The sequence below is a fragment of the Phascolarctos cinereus genome, unplaced genomic scaffold (assembly GCF_003287225.1).
Source record: "Phascolarctos cinereus isolate Bilbo 61053 unplaced genomic scaffold, phaCin_HiC Scaffold_5;HRSCAF=322, whole genome shotgun sequence".
Classification (NCBI taxonomy): Eukaryota; Metazoa; Chordata; class Mammalia; order Diprotodontia; family Phascolarctidae; genus Phascolarctos; species Phascolarctos cinereus.
In genome coordinates this window covers 259,515,082-259,536,864 of record NW_027555958.1, presented here as the reverse complement: position 1 = coordinate 259,536,864, position 21,783 = coordinate 259,515,082, and the positions used below count along the sequence as shown (strand labels likewise).

General features: G+C 36.5%; 1 protein-coding gene across 4 annotated transcripts in view; it reads right to left on the bottom strand.

Annotated features, from left to right (window-relative positions):
* Positions 1-21,783, bottom strand: part of TBCD (tubulin folding cofactor D) — a 502,517-nt gene that overhangs the window by 51,436 nt on the left and 429,298 nt on the right. For all 4 annotated transcript variants that reach the window (XM_078155768.1, XM_078155769.1, XM_020987528.2 and 1 more), the window contains one exon: positions 12,578-12,655. In XM_078155768.1, the coding sequence (XP_078011894.1) occupies positions 12,578-12,655 (78 nt within the window). The remainder of the gene's footprint in view (positions 1-12,577; positions 12,656-21,783) is intronic.

Genomic DNA, 21,783 nt, shown 5'->3' with positions numbered 1-21,783 from the left:
CAGGAGGACCTGAGTTCAAATCTGGCCTCAGACACAATGCTCACTAGCTGTGTGACTCTAGGCAAGTCACTTAACTCCAATTACCTAACCCCCCCAAAAAAGAAAATATAGGTCTTTTCCCTTTTTCTTGGATCTCTTTGGGATACAGATCTAGTCATGGTTTTGCTGTGTCAAAAGGTATTCACAGTTTTATAGCTCTTCAGGCGAAGTTCCAAATTGTTCTCCAGAATGGTCGCATCAGTTCATAATTCCACCAATAGTGCATTAGTGTACCTTATTTTTTTACATCTCTTCCAGCATTTGTAATGTTTTTCTTTTCTGTAATGTTAGCCAATCCTGTTGTTGTTGGTCCTTCATTCTGAAAGAGGACCAATGACATCACGAGGGTGATGTCTTGACTTGCACTGAAGTGGATGTAAGTAAGGAAGAGCTGTGTGAGAGCCTCACTCTCTTCTTTAGAATCATCAGAGACCACTGACAAGAAAGAGTCAAGATGACTGATGATGACACTGGATGCAGTGCGTGACTTTGGCCTTTCTAAACTAAGGTCTTTCCCAGGTGAGAGTTTCTCTGATGCAAAGTCCATTCACTGACTAAAGGCTAGGTAAGAATTGAGACAAAAGATAGCCTAGTTTACAATCACAGAAGTATCAATCTGGGAGGAGAAGACTCTTTTTGACCCGATTTGGGTTTTCTTGGCAAAGATACTGGAGTAGTTTGCAATTTCTTTCTCTAGCTCATCTTGCAAATGAGGAAACTCAGGCAAACAGTGTTAAGTGATTTGCTTAAGGTTACACAGGTAGCAAGTGTGTGAGGTTGGGTTTGAACTCAGGTTTTCCTGACTCCTGGCCTAAGGTATCCTATCCACTACACCACTTAGCTACCCTTAAATGTTTCACAGAATTTTCTCCATCTACTGATATTTTTTAGGGTATTCATTCATGGTGGGTTTTTTTTTTGCTTTCTTTTCCTAAGATTTTAAGTATTTAAGTATTTTATTTGTTCTTAAGTTAATTTGGGTAATTTATATTTTCATGAATATTCATCCATTGCATATAGACTGTCAGTTTTACTGGCATATGTATAATTGGTCAAAATAGTTCCTAATATTTACTTTAATTTTATCTTCACTGGTGAGTATGTTCATGTTTTTAATTTTTGATAATAATAACTTGGTTTTCTTCTTTCATTTTTAAATCAAATTAACTAATAGTTTATTTTATAGTTTTTTCATGAAACTAACTCAATTTAAAAAATTAGTTGGATAGTTTTTTCACATTAAATTGATTTCTCCTTTGACTTCCAGTATTTCTATTTTGGTTTTTATTTGAGGATTTTTATTTCTTTTTGAGTTTTTTTCTTAATGGCATGCCCAATTCATTCATCTCCTCTTTTTTAACCTTTTATGGATATAAGCACTGAGAGATACAAATTTTTTCTTATGTAATGCTTTGACTGTACCCCAGAACTTTTGGTACCTGTCTCATTATTGTCATCATCTTTAATGAAATCATTGATTATTTCTACAATTTTTTCCTTTTGCCTATTCATTCTTCAGGATTTCCAACTAAATTTTAATCTTTGTTTTCAAGGCCCATTATTGCATTATAGTCTGAAAAAAGTACATTTAATAATTTTGGATTTCTGTTTTTATGGTCTAATTGGTCAATTTTTTTTAAGGTGTCACATATAACTGAGAAATAAATATAGTCCTTTCTATTCTTATTCATTTTCTTTTTCTATTAATTTATTTTTAGTTTTTAACATTCATTTCCACAAGATTTTGAGTTCCAAATTTTCTACCCATCTCAACTCTCCTCCCACCCCAGGATGGCATACATTCTGAATACTGCTTCCCCTAATCTGCTCTCCCTTCTACCTTCCCCCCCTTCTCTTATCCCCTTCCCCTTCTATTTTCCTGTAGGGCAGGACAGATTTCTATACCCCATTATCTGGATATCTTATTTCCCAGCTGCATGCGAAAAAAATTTCTAACATTTGTTTTTAAAACTTTGGGTTCCAAATTTTCTCCCTTCCTCCCTCCCCATCTACTGTCCTTGAGAAGGCAAGCAACTCAATACAGGTTATACATGTGTAGTCATGCAAAACACTCCCATAGTAGTCATGTTGTGAAAAACTAACTATATTTCCCTTCATCCTATCCCACCCCCTGTTTATTCTATTCTCGCTTTTGACCCTATCCCTCCTTAGAAGTGTTTGCTTCTGATTAGCCCTTCCCCCAGTCTGCCCTCCCGGCTAGCATCCCTCTGCTCTCTTATCATCCCTCTGCTCTCTTATCCCCTTCCTCCCTATTTTCCTGTAGGGTAAGATAGATTTCCATACCCAATTGAGTGTGTAGGTTATTCCCTCCTTAAGTCAAATCCGATAAGAACAAGTTTCACTTGTTCCCTCTTACCTTTCCCCATTTCCCCTCCACTGTAAAAGCCTTTTTCTTGTCAGTTTTATGCGAGACAATTTACCCCATTCTACCTCTCCCTTTCCCCTTCTCCCGGTATCATCTATCACCTCTTAATTTCATTCTCCAGATATCACCCATTCATCTTCAACTCACCTTGTGCCATCTATCTATCTATCTATCTATCTATCTATCTATCTATCTATCTGTCTGTCTGTCTGTTTGTCTGTCTATCTATCCATCCATCCATCCATATAATTTTTTCCCTCCAACTACCCTAATACTGACAAAGGTCTCATGAGTTACAAATATCATCTTTCTATGCAGGAATGTAAATGTTTTCTCTTTTCTGTTTACCTCTTCATGTTTCTCTTGAATCTTGCATTTAACAGTCAAATTTTCGATTCAGCTCTGGTCTTTTCATCAAGAATGCTTGAAAGTCCTCCATTCCATTGAAGATCCATTTTTTCCCCTGAAGGATTATACTCAGTTTTGCTGGGTAGGTGATTTTGGCTGTAATCCTAGCTCCTTCGTCCTCTGAATATCATATTCCAGGGCCTCTGATTTCATAATGTAGAAGCTGCTAAATCTTGTGTTATCCTGATTGTGTTTTCACAATACTTTGTTTCTTTCTGGCTGCTTGCAATATTTTCTCTTTGGCCTGAGAACTCTGGAATTTGGCTATAATATTGCTAGGAATTTTCCTTTGGGGATCTTTTTTCAGGAGGTAATCAGGGTCTTTCAATTCTATTTTACCCTCTGGTTCTAGAATATCAGGGCAATTTTGCCTGATAATTTCCTGAAAGATGATGTCTAGGCTCTTTTTTGGATCATGGCTTTCATGTAGTCCAATAATTTTTAAATTATCTCTCCTTGATCTGTTTTCTAGTTCAGTTGTTTTTCCAATGAGATATTTCACATAGTTTTCTATTTTTTAATTCTTTTGAATTTGTTTTACAATGTCTTGATTCCTCATAAAGTCACCAGCCTCCATTTGCTCCATTTTGATTTTTAAGGGAGTATTTTCTTCAGTGAGCTTTTGGACTTCCTTTTCCATTTGGCCAATTTTGCTTTTTAAGGCATTCTTATCCTCACTGGCTTTTTGGACCTCTTTTGCCATTTGGGTTAGGCTATTTTTTAAGGTGTTATTTTCTTCATTATTTTTTTTTTGTTGGGGGGGGTCTCCTTTAGCAAGCTGTTGACTTGTTTTTCATGATTTTCTTGCATCACTCTCATTTCTCTTCCCAGTTTTTCCTCTACTTTTCTTACTTGCTTCTCAAAATCCTTTTTGAGCTCTTCCATGGCCTGGCACCAATTCCTACTTCTCTTGGAGACTTTGGATGTAGGAACTTTGATTTGGTTGTCTTCTTCTGGTTGTATGTTATGATCTTCTTTCTCACCAAAGAAAGATTCTATGGTCTGACTTTTTTTACACAGTTTGCTAATGTTCCCAGTCAATTACCTGAGTTATAAACTCTTTGTTAAGGTAAAGGCCTGTTACCAGTGTGGAGAATGTACTGTACCAAGCTTCGGGGGTTTTGTGCCAGCTGTTTTCAGAGATACTTCTAGGGACCTGTAATTTTTCAGTTCTTCCAAGGTGGTATGAACAAGGGTGAGGTGTTTACTCCTTTCCAGGCCTATGCTCTGGTCTGTGAGTGACCACAAGCACTCTTTTCTGCCTTACAACTGTGAGGAGGATTCTCTCTGCACTGCCATTACAAGCTCCACCACGCCAGTGCTTCTCCTCACCCCAGAACCACCACCCAGAACTGCGACCCAGATCCAAGCACAGGCAAAGCAAGAGAATTATTCTTCACGACCAGAAAAGAGATTCCTGCAATTCCCCTCTGATTAGCCACTTGATTTCCCCCTCCATTTGTGGGCCAAGCTCCAGAAGTAGCCACCACCCCACGGCTGCACCAGGACTGGGGATGGGACCAAGCTTTTCTCTCACTGAGTTCACAGACTTTTCCTACTGAGCTTCTAAGTTGTCTTTGGCTTTTGTGAGTTGATAAGTCTGGAAACCACCACAGTTGCTCATGATTCAATCCTCTGAGGCCTGCTCCAGGTTCACTGAGGCCTGGTCTTTGCCTGCATTCCTCTCCCAGCCAGGCACAACAAACCTCTCCAATAAACCATCCAGGTTGTCTTGTGCTAGAAATTTGTTTCACTCTGTCTTTTTGTGGGTTCTGCTGCTCTAGAATTTGTTTAGAACCATTTTTACAGGTATTTTGAGGGGTTTGGGGGAGAGCTCAAGCAAGTCACTGCTTTTACTCTGCCATCTTGGTTCCACCCCTCCCTATTCAATTTTTTTTTTCCAGAGGTCTGTTATGGCTAACTTTTCTAAAATTCTTTTCATCTCCTTACCTCTTTTCTTATTTATTTTATGATTAGATCAATTTAACAGAGTTTTAAATGGGGTTCTGAGAGGAGTAAAAGTATAGTTTGCCCATCTATTTCCTCCTATACTTCATTTAACTTTTCTGTTAAGAATCTGAATGCTATACCCTTTGACCTAGCAATACCTCTTCTAGGGCTGTCTCCCAGAGAGATCATAAAAATGGAAAAAGGACCCAAAGGTACAAAAATATTTATAGCAGCTCTTTCTGTGGTGGCAAAGAATTGGAAATTGAGGGGATGCTAATCAATTGGGGAATGGCTGAACAAGTTGTAGTACATTAATGTAATGGAATACTATTGTCCTATAAGAAATGATGAACAAGCCGACTTGAGAAAAACCTGCAAAACTTGTATAAACTGATGCAGAACCAGGACAACACTGTACACAGTAACAGCCACATTGTGTGATGATCAACTTGATAGACTTAGCTCTTCTCAGCAATGCAAGGATCCAAGACATCTCCAAAAGTCTTATGATAAAAATGCCATCCTCATCTAGAGAAAGAACTATGGAGTCTGAATGCAGATCAAAGCATACTATTTGCTCTTTTTTTTCATTTCTTCTTTCTTGTGGTTCCTCCAATTGGTTCCAATTTTATTTTTAATTTTATTTATTTTGATTTATCAATACTCACTTCCATATGCTTTTGAGTTTAAAATTTTTCTCCCCCTTCCTCCCCACCACCCTTCCCAAGATGGCAAGCAATCTGATATAGACTATACATTTACATTCCTACTAAACATATTTTCACATTAGTAATGCTGTAAGTAAAAATTAAAACCAGTAGGAGTAACCATCAGAAAGATGAAACAAAACTCAACAGAAAAGAAAAAAAAATAGCAATTCAACTTCCATAGTTCTTTCTTTGGATGTGGACAGCATTTTCTATCACAAGGCCTCTGGAATGTCTTAGATCCTTGTATTGCTGGGAAGGGTTAAGTTTATCAATATTAGTCATCGCATAACGTGGCTGTTATTGAGTTCAGTGTTCTCTTGCTCACTTCACTTAGCATCAGACCATACAAGTCTTTCCAGGTTTTTCTGAAGTCAGCCTGTTCATCATTTCTTATAGCACAATAGTATTCTGTTATATTCATATGCCACAACTTGCTCAGCCATTCCCCAATTGATGGGCATCCTCTCAATTTCCAATTCTTTGCCACCACAAAAAGAGCTGCTATGAATATTTTTGTACATGTGGGTCCTTTTCCCATTTGTATGATCTCTTTGGGATATAGCTGTAGAAGTGCTTATTGCTGGGTCAAAGGGTATGCACATTTTTATAGCTCTTTGGGCATAGTTCCAAATTGTTCTTCTAAATGGCTGGATCATTTCAGAACTCCAACAATGATGCATTAGTGTTCCAATTTTCCCACATCTTCTCCAACATTTATTATTTTCCTGTTTTGTCATGTTGGTCGATCTGACAGGTGTGATGTGGTACCTCAGAGTTGTTTTGATTTGCATTTCTCTAATCAATAATGATTTAGAGCATTTTTTCATATGACTATAGATGGCTTTAATTTCTTCATCTGAGAATTGTCTGTTCATATCCTTTGACCATTTATCAATTGGGGAATGACTTGTATTCTTATAAATTTGACTTAATTCTCTATGTATTTTAGAAATGAGGCCTTATCAGAGACTGGTTGTAAAAATTCTTTCCCAATTTTCTACCTTCCTTCTAATCTTAGTTGCATTGGCTTTGTTTGTGCAAAAACTTTTCAATTTAATGTAATCAAAATTATCCAGTGTGCTTTTCGTAATGTTGTCTATCTCCTGTTTGGTCATGAATTCTTCTGTTCTCCATAGATCTGATAGATAAACTATTCCTTGTTCTCCCAGTTTGCTTATAGTATCGGCCTTTATATCTAAATCATTAATTCATTTTGACTTTATTTTGGAATATGGTGTGAGATTTTGGTCTATGCCTAGTTTCTGCCATACTCTTTTCCAGTTTTCCCAGCAGTTTTTTTCAAAGAGTGGGTTCTTATCCAGAAGCTGGGGTCTTTGGGTTATCAAATAATAGATTACTATAGTCATTGACTACTGTGTCTTCCATATTTAACCTATTCCACTGATCCACCACTCTATTTCTTAGCCAGTACTAAGCAGTTTTGATGATTGCTGCTTTATAATAAAATTTAAGATCTGGAATTGCTAGGCTACCTTCCCCTGCATGTCTCTTCATTAGTTCCCTTGATATTCTGGACCTTTTGTTTTCCAAATGAATCTTGTTATTATTTTTTCTAACTCTATAAAATAATTTTTTAGTAGTTTGATTGGGATGGCACTGAATAAGTAAATTAGCTTATGCAGGATTGTCATTTTTATTATATTAGCTTGGCCTACCCATGAGCAACTGAGGTTTTTCCAGTTATTTAGATCTGACTTTATTTGTGTGAAAAGTGTTTTGTAATTGTGTTCATAGAGTTCCTGGGTTTGTTTTGGGAGGTAGACTCCTAAATATTTTATAATGTCTACAGTAAGTTTAATTTCTCTTTCTTTCTCTTGCTGTAGGGCTTTGTTGGTAATATATAGAAATGCCGATGATTTATGTGGGTTTATTTTATAGCCTGAAACTTTGCTAAAGTTGTTTATTATTTCAAGTAATTTTTTTACTTGATTCTCCAGGATTCTCTAAGTATATCATGTCATCTGCAAAGAGTGATAGCTTTGTTTCTTCTTTGCCTATTCTAATACCTTCAATTTCTTTTTCTTCTCTTATTGCTAAAGCTAACATTTCCAGTATGATATTGAATAATAGTGGTGACAATGGGCATCCTTGTTTCACCCCCGATCTTACTGGAAATGCTTCTAGTTTGTCCCCATTACATGTTATGCTTGCTGAAGGTTTTAGATAGATGCTATTTATTATTTTAAGGAAGACTCCATTTATATCCATGCTTTCTAATGTTTTTAATAGGAATGGGTGTTGTATTTTGTCAAAAGCTTTTTCTGCATCTATTGAGATGATCATGTGGTTTCTGTTGGTTTTGGTGTCGATATGCTCAATTATGCTGATAGTTTTCCTAATATTGAACCAGACCTGCATTCCTGGTATAAATCCTACCTGGTCATAGTGTATTATTCTTGTAATACATTGCTGTAATCTATTTGCTAATATTTTGTTTAAAATTTTTGCATCTATATTCATTAGAAACCAAGTCTTCTTTACAACATGACTAATGTGAAAATATGTTTAATAGGAATGTACATGTACAGCCTATATCAGATTGTATGCTGTATTAAGGAGGGAGGTGAGGAGGGACAGGGAGAAAATTTAAAACTTAAAAGATTATGGAAGTGAATGTTGAAAACTTAAAATAAATTAATAAAAAAAAAGAATTTGGATGCTATGCCATTTGGTGAATATATGTTTAGTATTGATACTACTTCATTAACTATAGTATCACTTCATTGGATATACCTTTTAGCAAAAAGCAGTTTCTCTGATTATCTCTTTTAATTAGGCCTATTTTTTTCTTTTGCTTTATCTGAGATCATAAGTGTTACCCTTGCCTTTTTTTAATTTTTACTTCAGCTGAAGAATAACAGATTCTACTCTAGCTCTTTATTTTAACTCTGTGTGTATCTTTCTGTTTTAAGTGTGTTTCTTGTAAACAACATCTTGTTGGATTCTGGTTTCTAATTCATTCTGCTGTCTCCATTTTATGGACAGATGAATTCCATTCACAGTTATGATTACCATGTATTTCCCTCCATCTTATTCTCTTCTATCTATACTTCTTTTTTTTTTAACCCTGTATTTCCTCAGAAATCAATTTTGCTTCTGACTGTTGGCTCCCTTAATCTCCCTCTTACTGCTCTCCCCCCTTTCCTCTTATCTGCTTCCTTTCCTACTTCCCTGTTAGGTAAGATAGATTTCTATACTGAACTGTGTATATATTCTTTCCTTTCTGAACCAGTTCAGATGAGAGTGAGGTTCAAGCATTACCCATTCCCCCCACCCCATTTTCCCTTCCATTGCAAAAATGCCTCCTTGCTTGCCTCTTTTACATAGGATAATTTTCCTCATTCTTCCTTTCCCTTACTGCTTCTCTCAGGGTATCCCACTTCCTCACCCTTTCATTTTTTTAAAATAAGTCATCACAACATTATGGACTCACACCAATGCCCATTGCTTACATAGACACCTTCTAACTTCCCTAATAAGTTCTTAGGAGTTACTTATGTAAACAATTTAATATTATTAAATCTCTTAAGATTTCTCTTTCCTCTTTACCTTTTTATTCTTCTCCTCGCTCTTTGTGTTTGAATATCAAATTATCTATTCAGCTCTAATCTTTTCGTCAACAATAGTTGAAAGTCCTCTATTTCATTAAATATCAATTTTTTCCCTGAACAATTACACTCAGTTTTGCTGGGTAGGTTATTTGTGGTTGTAATCCTAGCTCCTTTGCCTTCTGAAATATCAAATTCCAAGCCCTCTGCTCTTTTATTGTGTCATCCTGACTATGGCTCCACTGTACTAGAACTGTTTCTTTTTGGCTGCTTGCAATATTTTCTCCTTGACTTGAGAGCTCTGAAATTTGGCTATAATAATATTCCTGGGAGGTTTCATTTTGGGATATCTTTAAGGAGGTGATTGATGAATTCTTTTGATTTCTATTTCATCCTCTGGTTCTAAGGTATTGGTGCAGTTTTCCTTTATAATTTCTTGAAATATAATGTCTAGGCTGTTTTTGATCAAGGCTTTCAGCTAGTCTAATAATTCTTTATCTCTTCTCAGTCTATTTTTCAGGTCAGTTATTTCCTCTGATGAGACATTTCACATTATCTTTTATGTTTTAATAGAAGAATATTTCAATAAAACTTTGTTTTATTGTTTGTTGATGTCTCAAGGAGTCATTAGTTTCCTCTTACCAAATTCTAGTTTTAAAGGAATTATTTTCTTCAGAGAAGTTTTGTACCTCTTTTTGTATTTGGCCTGTCCCGCTTTTAAGGAGTTCTTTTCTTTAGTGAGGTTTTGTACCTCTTGTAACATGTGGTCAATTCTTTTTTTTTTTAAGGAGTTACTTTCTTCAGTGTTTGTTTCTTTTTAAAAAGTTGTTAATTCTCTTCATATATATATTTTTTGCATTACTTTCATTTCCTTTCTCAATTTTTCCTCTGCCACTCTTATTTGATCTTCAAAATGACTTCTCTTTGGCCTTTTAAAAAAAAATCTCCCTTTATCTCTTCTAGAAGTTTTGGTTTGGCTTTTGTCCAATTAGCACTTTTCTTTCAGGCTTTTGCTTGTAAATGTTTTCATATCATCTTCTTCTCTGAGTTTGTATCCTGAGCTTTCCTATTACCATAGTAGGTTTTATGGTCGGGTGTGTGTGTGTGTGTGTGTGTGTGTGTGTGTGTGTGTCTGTGTGTGATTCATTTTTTTTCAGCCTATTTCTTGATTTTGAACTTTATATTAGAATTGCGCTCTACTCATCTCTGGGTAGGCAGTGGTTGTACAGAATCACTGTACTGTGTTTCAGAAATTTTGCCCCTGTTCTTTTCACAGCTAGTTCTATGGGTCTCTAAGCTTTTGGTGCTTCCAAAGTGGTGTGATCTGGGGAGAGCTATGGGGAGAGGTCTCTCTGTCTGCATTCTGGTCCTTACTCAGGAAAGGACCCTTCTCCCTTTGGACTAGAAGTGCTAGTGCTCCTTTCTTCCCTGGAACTACAACCAGGAAAAAGGGCCCCCATTCCCTCTGTGCCCTGGAACTGAAACCAGTGCTCTTGCTCCCCTGCAAATGAAAGTATTCCTTTCCAACCTGTAACTGTGACCCAGAACTGAGTAATGAACATTTGAGTTGCCAAATGTTGCCTGGTCTTTTGTGCAGTGCCCCCACAGGGATCCCCCATAATATCTTTCTGACCATACATCCAATCTGCTTAGCTTCTCTGTGTTCTGAAATCTCCTAAGATTCCTGTGGCTAGTGCAGCAGCCATCTCTATGGCCCTCCACTGGTGTTGATGCCATCCTGTGCTGACAGTAATAGAGCACCTCAGTGCCACAGATGTTTCCTTCCAACTTCCTATGTTGTCCTGGCCTGGAATAATGTCTCATCTGGACCTTTTGTTGACTATTCTGCACCAAAAGTCAATTTGATGTATCATTTTAAAACTGATTTGGGGGAAATACTACGAGAGTTTGGCTAGAATGTACCCTCTGTTCTTCCATCTTAGCTCCAAGCTCAATCTTTGGTAATTCCAGACTTTTTCCTTCATTTTCCTCTATTATTTACTTTCTGATTCCTTCCCCTTTGATGACAGGTCAAGGCTAGGACCACAAGGTGTATCAGCCTCCTTCCATACTAGGGAATTCACTTTTCACCAGATGCAGTCTTTGCTCCAAGTGGCTTCCAAGGGGATACAAACTGGCCTCAGCTAGATGCCAGTTTCCATTCCTTTAGTTCTAGTGGAGCCCTTCACATATGGTAGTACCTTGCTTCAAAGTTCCCTCTTTTCCTTAAATCTCTGGATAAGTACTGCTAAATCACAGATATTTCTGGTACAGAAGCACTGTCCTAGGCACAGCAAACTTTTACTTTCCTGTAACACAACTAACTTTGCATGGTGGGGTTTCAGGTGGCAGATTTGAATTATATTGTTTGTTGCCTCAGAATGTAATGGTAGGGAGTGGGGGTGGGGCATGGGATTAGCTGGTGGATATTACAGCAGCAGAAAGTAAATTTCTGAGTCATTATCTCAGATCACAAGTCTGTGGGTCCCATCATGTAGCTCTGCCAAAGAGTGGAACTAAAGAGGTAAAGAGCACTGAATGAGCATGTTAGACATTAGGGATTAGCCTTCTGAAGGTAGTTCATCAAATTGTGTTTCGAGGATATCAAGAGGTAATTTTCTGAAGAAAAAATACAAGCTAACAACAATCACTTGGAAATCATTTGTAAGTGAAACACAAATTAAAACTTCGAGGTTCTATATAATATCTATAATACTGGTAAAGACAGAAAAGGAAAATGGCAATTGCCTGTCTTCTAAAACCCCTCATACCAAACACTCACACTAGCTGTGTGAGCCTGGGCAAGTTACTTAACCCCAACTGCCATTAAAAAAAAAAAGTGCCACTTTCTACTTGAAGCCTTCTCTTATTACTTTAACTAGCACTGACTTTTGCCTTCTCTGATTAACAGCACTAATCAAATCCACCAATTAATTTAATACTCAATACACTTTCTCATAATATTGCTGAAATTGTCATAAAATTGTTGAATTGATTACCTCACCAACACTAAAAACTCCAAGGTAGAGACTATATGCTACACTTCTATTCTGTACTAACCCCCCCCCCACCAACCCTGCCTAGTGATCATCACTGATATATATACCTTATATAGTGTTGGCACTCTATCAATATTTTCAGTCTAACTGAAGCAATGATCATATGAATGCCTGTACAGGAATTAACCTTGACTGCACTAGAAAATTAACTACAGTAATCCTATTGACTAGATCAAGGTTCTTAACCTATTTTTGTTTCATGGTTCCCCTGACCCCCTTTGGCAGTCTGATAAAATTTATGAACTGCATTTCAGAATGTTTTTTAATATACATAATAAATTGTATGAGATTTTAAAAGGAACCAATTATAATGAAAGACAGTGGTCAAAATATTTTTTAAAAGTTCACTGACCCCATGATTAGAATCCCTGTAACAGATACACTGATATAAATGCATTAACCTCTCTGGCAGAAATAAAACAAGAAAGATATATCAAGAAAAAAAATAGTATTTACTTTTCCTCAGCAGTAAAGATGTCAAAACAACCATTGGCCAGCATCTGGTCCAACATCTTCAGTAACGGTACAGATACCCTAAGGGAAAAAATAGACATGAACATAAGACTAACTCTTAACATACTGCATAGCTGTATATGAGGCCTTTTCTTATCTTATTGTACCCCACTCCTAGATGCTGGTGCCCCCTCTCCAACAAAAACTTACATTGTATTTACTTCAATATCTTTTGTATGTATTTAAATGCATACATATTGCTCTCTCCCCGTAGAATATAAGCTCTCCTTAAAGGCAGGGAATGTTTTGTTTTTGTCTTTGTGTTCCCCAGTATGTAGCACTGATTGTCATAATTATTTAATAAACATTTCTTAACTGATTTGATACTGAGCTTTACTCTTTCACATTGCATGTATGGACTTAAGATGATAAACTCACTTGACTGCAAAACATACAATCTGATCTCACCACTTCCTCTGGCTCAGAGGTCCATGCAAGGCAATAACTAACCCAAGTATTAATTAGCAGAAGTGGAGCTACTCTTTGGGGCAGGTATACGCCCATGAAAGCAACAAAAGGTCAAGACCAGGCTTTTTTTCAAAGAAATGCTGCAAAGTCTAGCTTTAATATCAAGTCCAAAGTCCAGAAGTGGGCTGGCAGAATGAGCAAAAAAAGAAAAAAAAGAAAGGAAGGAAGGAAGAAAAGGCTTCCACCATAAAGAGATGTTAAGGTAGCAAAGAAGCCCAAGATACAAACACAGAAGAAAAAAAATTACTCCAAAATAAGTGTCAGAGAAAAACATAGCTTGAGTAAAAAGTTAACTAGAATTCCTAGAAGAGATGAAGCAAGAATTTAAAAAAAAGAGTTAATATTGTTTTTTATAAATAAGAGGATTTTTAGGACAATATTGGGAAAGAGATGAGAGCTACGGATGACAGAATTGGAAAAAGAATTAACAGCATGGGACAAAGAGGTATAAAAGCTTGCCCAAGCCACAAATTCTCTAAAATTTAGAATGAACCAAACAGAACCTAATGATTCCATGATGCATCAAGAAATATCAACATAAATCAAAACACTGAAAAAAAATAGAGGAAAAGGTAAGGTATCTCATAACAAAAACAACTGACCTGGAGAACAGAACAAAAAGAAAAAAATTAAGAATCACTACTAGACTTTATGAATGCCATGACCAAAGAAAGGAGCCTAGATGTTATATTTCAAGGAATCTTAAAAGAAAATTGCCCAGATCTCTTAGAACCAGAGGACAAAGTAGAAATAAAAAGAATCTACTGGTCACCTTCAGAAAGAAACCCCCAAATAAAAAACTTGCAGGAACATTATAGCCAAATCCAGAAATAGTAGGTCAAAGAAAAAATTTTGCAAGCATCCAGCAGCAAGAAAGAATTCAAGTTCCCAGGAGCCACAATCAGAATCAAATATGACTTAATTGCCACCATTATGAAAGACTGGAGATCCTGGAATGATATTCCAGAAGGTAAAGGATATGGGCTTTACAGAGAAGAATAATTTAACCTGCAAAAGTGAGTATAATGCCACATAGAGGAAAAATGGACATGTAACAGAAGGGACTTCAAAGCATTTCTGATGAAAAGAACAAAGCTGCAAAGAAAACCTGAAATTCAAACACATGATTTAAGAGAAACTAAGGAGATAAACATGAACCACAATAAAGAAGTAAACAATGATAAACAGCATACATTCAAATATGGGGAAATGATACATATGTCCCCTCTGAACACTATCATTATGAGGATTCATAGAGAGAATCTAACTTAACAAGGCCTGGAAATGATTCTCTTATGTCTTTATGAGATCATCAAGAAAAGAATGGAATGAAATGGGAGAAGGATTACACTAGGAGTGAAGAAGTGGGGAAAGAAACCTTTGGTAAAATTATCTCACATACTCAGGGTAAGAAGACACACAAAAACAAGGAGAAAGGGGCTGAGACAGTAGCTGCCCATAGAACCATTGAACCTCACTCTCATCTGAATTTTTCAAAAGAAGAACGCCTGTGGTGTGTGCAACCGGGCACACACACACACTCCCAGCCACCCCACCTACCCAGAATCGGCCACAGACATACATAGTACTCAACTGGGAAACAGCAGGATAAGAGCAGGAGGAATTTGAGGAACAGCAGATTAAGGGAACAAAACAAGCTCTACAAATGGAGAGAAATATTTCTAATTCTGAGGCAGTAAAGGGGAGAATCTGAAGGGGGGATGCTTATAAATTAGGGAATGGATGAAAAAGTTATGGTATGTAAGTGTAATGGAATACTATTGTGCTAATCTCTTATCAGCAAATGACCATGATTCCAGAAGACTAATGATAAAACATACTAAGCTCATGATAAAGAGGAGTAAGAATAAAGATTGAGACAAATTTTCTTTGGACATGGCCAATGGGGAAATTTGTTTTTATTAACTATTATTATATTCAAAATGAGTTTTGTTTTAATTGTGCTTTCAATTGAAGTGGAAGTGGGGGGGACAGGGAAAAAGGCAGATTTTAGCTAACTAAAAATATTTTTGAAAAAAGATATATTCAAGGTACCTGACCCAGATAAATTACATTCTCTTCTATAGAAAGAACCATCAGATATGATCACTCAGTTACTATTAGTGACATTTTAAAAGTCATAAAACAAAGAAGGACTACAAGACTGAAAAAAGGGCAAATACTCAAAATTTTAAGACAAGGAATAGAGACTACAAACTCTGGTCTAATAAGCTTGAAGTGGGTTTCTAAAAAAAATTTTTTTAGAATGAATTGTTAAAGAAATTATTAGTCAATATCTGAAAAAGGAGGTAGTAATTACAATGAGCCAGGTGAAAACTTAAAAACAAAACAGAACAAACAAAATTCAGATCAAATCAGGACAACTTTATTTTCCTTTTTTAGACAGATTTAGCAAACTAAATACACCAGGGGAATGTTATAGACAAAGTTTACCAAGATTTTACTGATGCAAATGATTATATATCCATAGTATTCTCATTCAATGTCAACTTAGCAGAGGATCTCCAGTGAAGTATCCCAAATATTTCTGCTTGGGCCTGAATTAATGTTTTTATTTTTAATGATGTGGATAAAGGCAGGTGAGCATGAACATAAAATTTACAGGAAACAAAAGCTGGGAGGAATAACTAATACTCTAAATGACTGAGTCAAGATCCAAAAAGATCCTGATAGGAAAGAACATTGGACAAAAACTAATATAAAATTCTATAGCTGTAAATGTAAAGACATACCTCATTTCAAAAGATAAATTTCACAAATATAAGATAGAGTAATTTTGGTTAGCCATTAGTTCATCTGAAAAAAGATCCACAGATTGTAATGGACAGCAAGTTCAGCATGAGTCAGCAGTATGACATAACAGTGAAAAATCTGATATAATTAAGGGCTCCATTAAGAAAATCAGAGCCTCCAGAAAAAAATTAATAGTCCTTTCTGTGCTCTGCCCTTGTCAGATCCTATCTAGAATATTGTGTTTTGTTCAAGGCACCACAGAAGGACATTAATAACCTACTGACTGACTATCGAAAGGAGGGGCAATAAGCCATAGAAGGGCTGACTTGTGTCCATGTCACATCAATCAATCAGAAGTAATTGCAAAGCTGTGTGACCCTAGGCAGTCACTTAATCCCTATTGCCTCACTAAAAAGCTAAAAAAAAAAAAAGTAATTGTAAAAAGACTGCTTTGGGAGGGGAGTGGAGGGCACAGAGTCAAGATGGTGAAGTAGGAAGCACTACAGCTGTGATGTCCTAATAATCCTCTTCAAACAACTTTAAAATAACAAATTGAATTCTGGAGCTTAAGAACCAATAGAAAGTCAGGATGAGACATTTTTCTCCAGCCAAAGACAACTTGGGGGGGGGGGTATGAGTAGAGGTCTGTGACACTGGGGCAAGTGCTGGCCCATGGCATGCATGGCAACAACAACACAGACCTCTGTGTCAGCTGCTGCAACAACAGCTTCAGGAGCTCTCATCGCAGAGACAGTAAGGAGATTGGACAACTGTTCTGAAAGATATAATAGGAGACCCTTGGCTAGCACTGGGCACAGTACCAGGCACTGTTTGGTAACTGCCTACACCCACTTATGGGTCACAGTTCCAAGGCAGAGAGGAATGCTTTTGGTAATAAAGTATAAGGTGACTAACTTGGCTAAGAAGCAGAATGCAACCCAAGAGAGCAGTAACTACACCTCTCTTCAGATCACAACCTCAAGAACTAATTCTGGAAATAGGAGCTTAAAAGAGCTTGACACTTGGGCCAATTCACTCCCCCACCTTCTTCAAATCCTTCTCCTCCAACCTACACTCAGGAGAGCATAAGTCAACTTTAACATGAATTTGAGTCAAGAAATAGGCAGGGAAAATGAGCAAACAATAAAAAAAAGGAACCTGACCATTAAAAGCTACTATGTTAATAGGGAAGGTCAACATACAAAGTGAGAAGACAACAATGTCAAAACAGCTATAAGAAAAGCCTTAAAGAAAAGTGTAAACTGGACCCAAGTTCAACATTAATTCCTGGAAGAAAAAAATTATTTTAAAAATCAAATAAGCGGAAAAATTGAGAAAATAAATTAAAGCAAGACAAGAAAACTATGAAAAGGCAACTAACAGCTTGGTAAAACTTTAAGTTACAAAAGTACTGAAGAAAATAACACCTTAAAAAACAAAACTGGCCAAATGGTAAAAGTGATACAAAATCTCACAGAAAAAAGTTCAAAAGCAGAACTGGCCATATGTAAAAAGAGAAACAAAAACTCAGTGAAGAAAATAATGACTTAAAAATTGGAACTGGGTAAGTGAAACCTAATGACTTCATGAAATATAAAGAACCAATAGAAGGAAAAAAAATAGAAGAAAATGTGAAATATCTTATTAGAAAACAAATGACTTAAAAATAGATTAAGGAGAGATAATTTAAGAATTACAGGACTATATGAAAGCCATGATCAAAAACAGGACCTAAAAATCATATTTTGAGAAATTATAAAGAAAATCTACCTGGATAGAAGGTAAAATAGAAATTTCAAAAATCCACTGCTGACCTCCTGAAAGAGAATTTGGAACTTAAAATTAAAAAAGAAAAGCATGCTTAAAAAATAAATTTGAAAAATGAGTATCAAAAATAAATCTAATTTTTTTGGAATGGCTGCTACATGTCAGTTCAAGGATGTTCAAAGAGGAAAATATAATGAATGAAAGTGTCTACTCACAATGTAGGCACTGAAGGGCCAAAAGAGAGACCCAAGAATAGTTCTAGAAATATCTTGAGGAACAAGAGAACACTAACCATTAGGGAGGAGGCATGGAAAATGAGGAAAGGGGACTGAGGAAAGTATTTCAGAAATGGTACCTGAACCTTGAACCATGAAGGAAAAAAAGTATTTTTAAAAATTATTTTTAGTTTTTAACATTAAAAAAAAATTGGTTCCAAATTCTCTCCTTCTCACCAGCCCCTCTCTCACCCATAAGAAGGCAAGAAACATATTAATACATGTGAAATCACACAAAATAGATTTCCATATTAGCCATGTTGCCAAAAAAGAAAGAAAGAAAGAAGAATATGCTGAAAAAATTATACTTCAATTTGTACTCAAGAGTTCAGTTTTTACTCTGGAGGTGGACAGCATTTTTCATCAGCAGTCCTTAGGAATTATCTTGGATCATTGTCTTGATCACAGTAGCTATGTCTTTCACAGTTGAACATCATACAATATTGCTGTTATTGTGCACACTGGTCTCCTAGTTCTGCTCATTTTACTCTGCATCAGTTCATTTAGGGCTTCCCAGGTTTTTCTAAAACCATCTTTTTCATCATTTCTTATACCACAACAATATTCCATCACAATCATATATCACAACTTGTTTAACCATTCTGCAGTTGATGGGCATCCCCTTAATTTACAATTCTTTGCCACAACAAGAGCTGCTATAAATATTTTTGCATAAATAAGTCCTTGTCTTTTTTCTTTGACCTCCTTAGGATACAGACCTTTTAGTGATATTGCTGGGACAAGGCTATGCAGTTTTATAGCCCTTTGGACCTAGTTCCAAATGGTTCTACAGAAAGGTTGGACAAGTTTACAATTCCAACAACAATGCAATAGTGTCTCTATTTTTCCACAATTGGGAAAATCACCTATCCTCTTTTTGGTTCAGTTTCCTCAATCAGAAAATGGCAATAATAATAACATCTATCTTTCAGGGATGTTGTGAGGATCAAACTAAAAAATATTTGTAAAGTACTTAGCATAGTGACTGGCACCTAGTAACCCTATGTTGTTTGTTGTTATTATTTTTCCTTCTTTTATACTTATTGTTATTTTTTTTTATTTTTTATTTTGTTTGCTCATTCTTCCAGCCCACTTCCTGACTTCAGACTTGATGTTAGGGCCAGGCTCTGTGTATTTCTTAAGGGAGAATCTGAGCTAGTACTATTGCTGCTTTCTTTTTGTATTGAGTTGTTGTATTATTCCATGCTCTTAGGAGCAACTCAGGATGGGGACAAAGTATGACTGCTGTTCCTTTCATCTTAGCTCTACAAGTGTATGAAAAGTTTGGGTCTGAGTAACACAACTCTGGGCTTGGATTGGTTGGATTTCCAGTAGACTGCTGCTGAACTCAGCCACTATCAACCAGCTAGAAAGCTCTACTAGTTCCCTTTGGTCTGGGCTTCTTGCCTTGGTTATTCTGCTTTAGGGTTTATACTGTGCTGGGAGCTGAATGTGAGATCCCACTTTACTCCTGGGGTCCAAGAGACAAAGCTGTTGCTTGTTTCTAAAATTGTTCCTTACTTGGTACAAAGCCTACGTTCTATACCCACTCCTCACTCTAAAATGACACTCTTAGGCAGAGTTCCCTAATTCAGTCTAGCAGAGATTTGTCAACTGGACCTGGGTAGTGAGTGACAGATTTGACAGCTGGCACCTATTCCTATATCAGACAGAAAGTCAAGCCCTTTTTGGTAAATCTGTGATCTCTTCTTACTATCATGCTCAGTCTCTCTCTGAACTGCAATGCTCCACACAATGTGCTCCTGACCAGACCCTGACCCCAGAATCCATAGATCTTTCTGTCTACATCTCCATGGTAACACAGGCTGGAAAAGTGACTCATTGATTATTTCTTGGGTTTTCCAATGGGGATTTGGTCTCATGCATTTCCTAAACCAGGGCATACTGAGCCTGGAGTCATGAAGACCTAAGTTTAAATCTGGTCTTGGACACTTTAGCTGTGTGACGTTGGGCAAGTCACTTAACCTCTGTTTACCTAATTCACTGGAGAAGGAAATGGTAAAATACTCCCCTATCATTGCCAAGAAAACTCCATACAAGGTCATGAAGAATTGGACATGCCTGAACAACATCATCATCAACAACAACAACAGACTTCCTAAGTCTGCTTGGACAAGGTGATGCAGATCTCTCTGTACTTCATTTTTCTACTACGTAAATTATTTTTTCTGCTATATACTTCTACTTTTGGCTCTGCCTCCTTTCTACTATTTTTTTTTCATTCTTGTGACTTTAACATTTCTTATTATTTCATGGAGTCACTAATTTTTATTTGGCCCATTCTAATGTTTTCAAGAGTCCATTGCTTGGGTTAGGTTTGTACCTCTAAACAAAGCTTAGAAAAATGTCAATTCTCTTTCCAATGCTTTCTTCCACAGTTTTCATTTCTTTCTCAACATTTTTCCTTAGTACTCTCATTTCATTTATAAACACATACTTAGATCTTTTAAAAATTGTTATTTCATTGTTTCCAGGAATTCTAATTGAATCTGTGCTCAAGCTGTGTGGTTTTATTTTATTTTAGGTATCCCAAGGAATATTAAGAAGTCATTCTCTTGGGTTTATGTGTTGAGTGTCCTTGTTACCATGATAGCTCTTTATGGTGAGATTCTTTTATTGTTTTTTCATTCTTCCAGTCTTGATTACAGAATTTCCAAGTTTGTATGAAGGCCAGGATATGTGTAATTCTGGAAAAAATGGCTGGATTATGTTATGGTTCTGTTTTTTATCCTCTTGAACCCTGTTCCTGCTTACTCAAAGAACCAAATGCTATATTATTCCAATATCTGAGAGACTGCTGAAGCTGAGGACCTGCAATCTTTTAATGCACCCAAAATAGTGTGATCCAGTATGAATACTGATTATTGTTCTCTTGGTCTTAGTTCTGCAAGTTTCTGGCCTTGGTTTGGGTATAAGCAATAGAACTGTAGATTTGCCTCTGCTTGGAGCTCCAGTACACTATTGCTCGATTCAGCTACTGTCAGTTATCTGAAGTCTCTGCAAGCCCAGAATGAAGAACTGCAGGCTCCCCTTTGGCCTGGACTTCTTGCTTGTTGCTCAGGACACAGACCTGAAGCCATTACTACTCCCTGACTTAGATTACCACCCTTAAGTGGAGGTCTCCCCCTCAATCTTTTTTTGTTTGTTTTTAGGCAATTGGGGTTAAGTGACTTGCCCAGGGTCACACAGCTAGTAAGTGTCAAGTGTTTGGTCTGAGGCCGGATTTGAACTGAGGTCCTCCTGACTTCAGGGCTGGTGCTCTATCCACTGTGCCACCTAGCTGCCCTCTCTTCACCGAATCTGTAGCTCAGCTGTGAGTAGAGAGTGACAGAGCTGCTCGCCTGTTCTAGCTTTGTGCTCATTTTCAGGCCCTTCAGTGCTGGACATGGGAGCACTTCTTGTCCTAATGAAAATCTACAAGAAGGCTCTCATTCAATCACCATGTTATTTTATTTTTAAAGAGTCCAAAAGCTTGGGAGCTGAAATTGTCATGGTTTTAATTTTTAATTTTAATTTTTAAAATTGTTTTCAATTACATGTAAATAAAAATTTTTAACATTTTTTTCAAATTCTGAATTCCAAATTCTTTTCCTCTGTCCCTCCCCTCCCCGCTCCTTGAGAAGGCAAACAATTTGATATAGATTATACATGTGCAATAATGGCATAACTTTTCAACTGTAACTGTCATCAATGACAATTTTCTTTTTTTCTTAAGTTGTATTTTTATGTGTTTTATTTATTTTTATACTTTATATTATATTATTATTTTATGTTATATATAATATGTATGTTATTAAATATTTCCCAATTACATTTTTATTTTTTCACTCTAACTTATTATTTTATTTTTCCATAGTTACATGT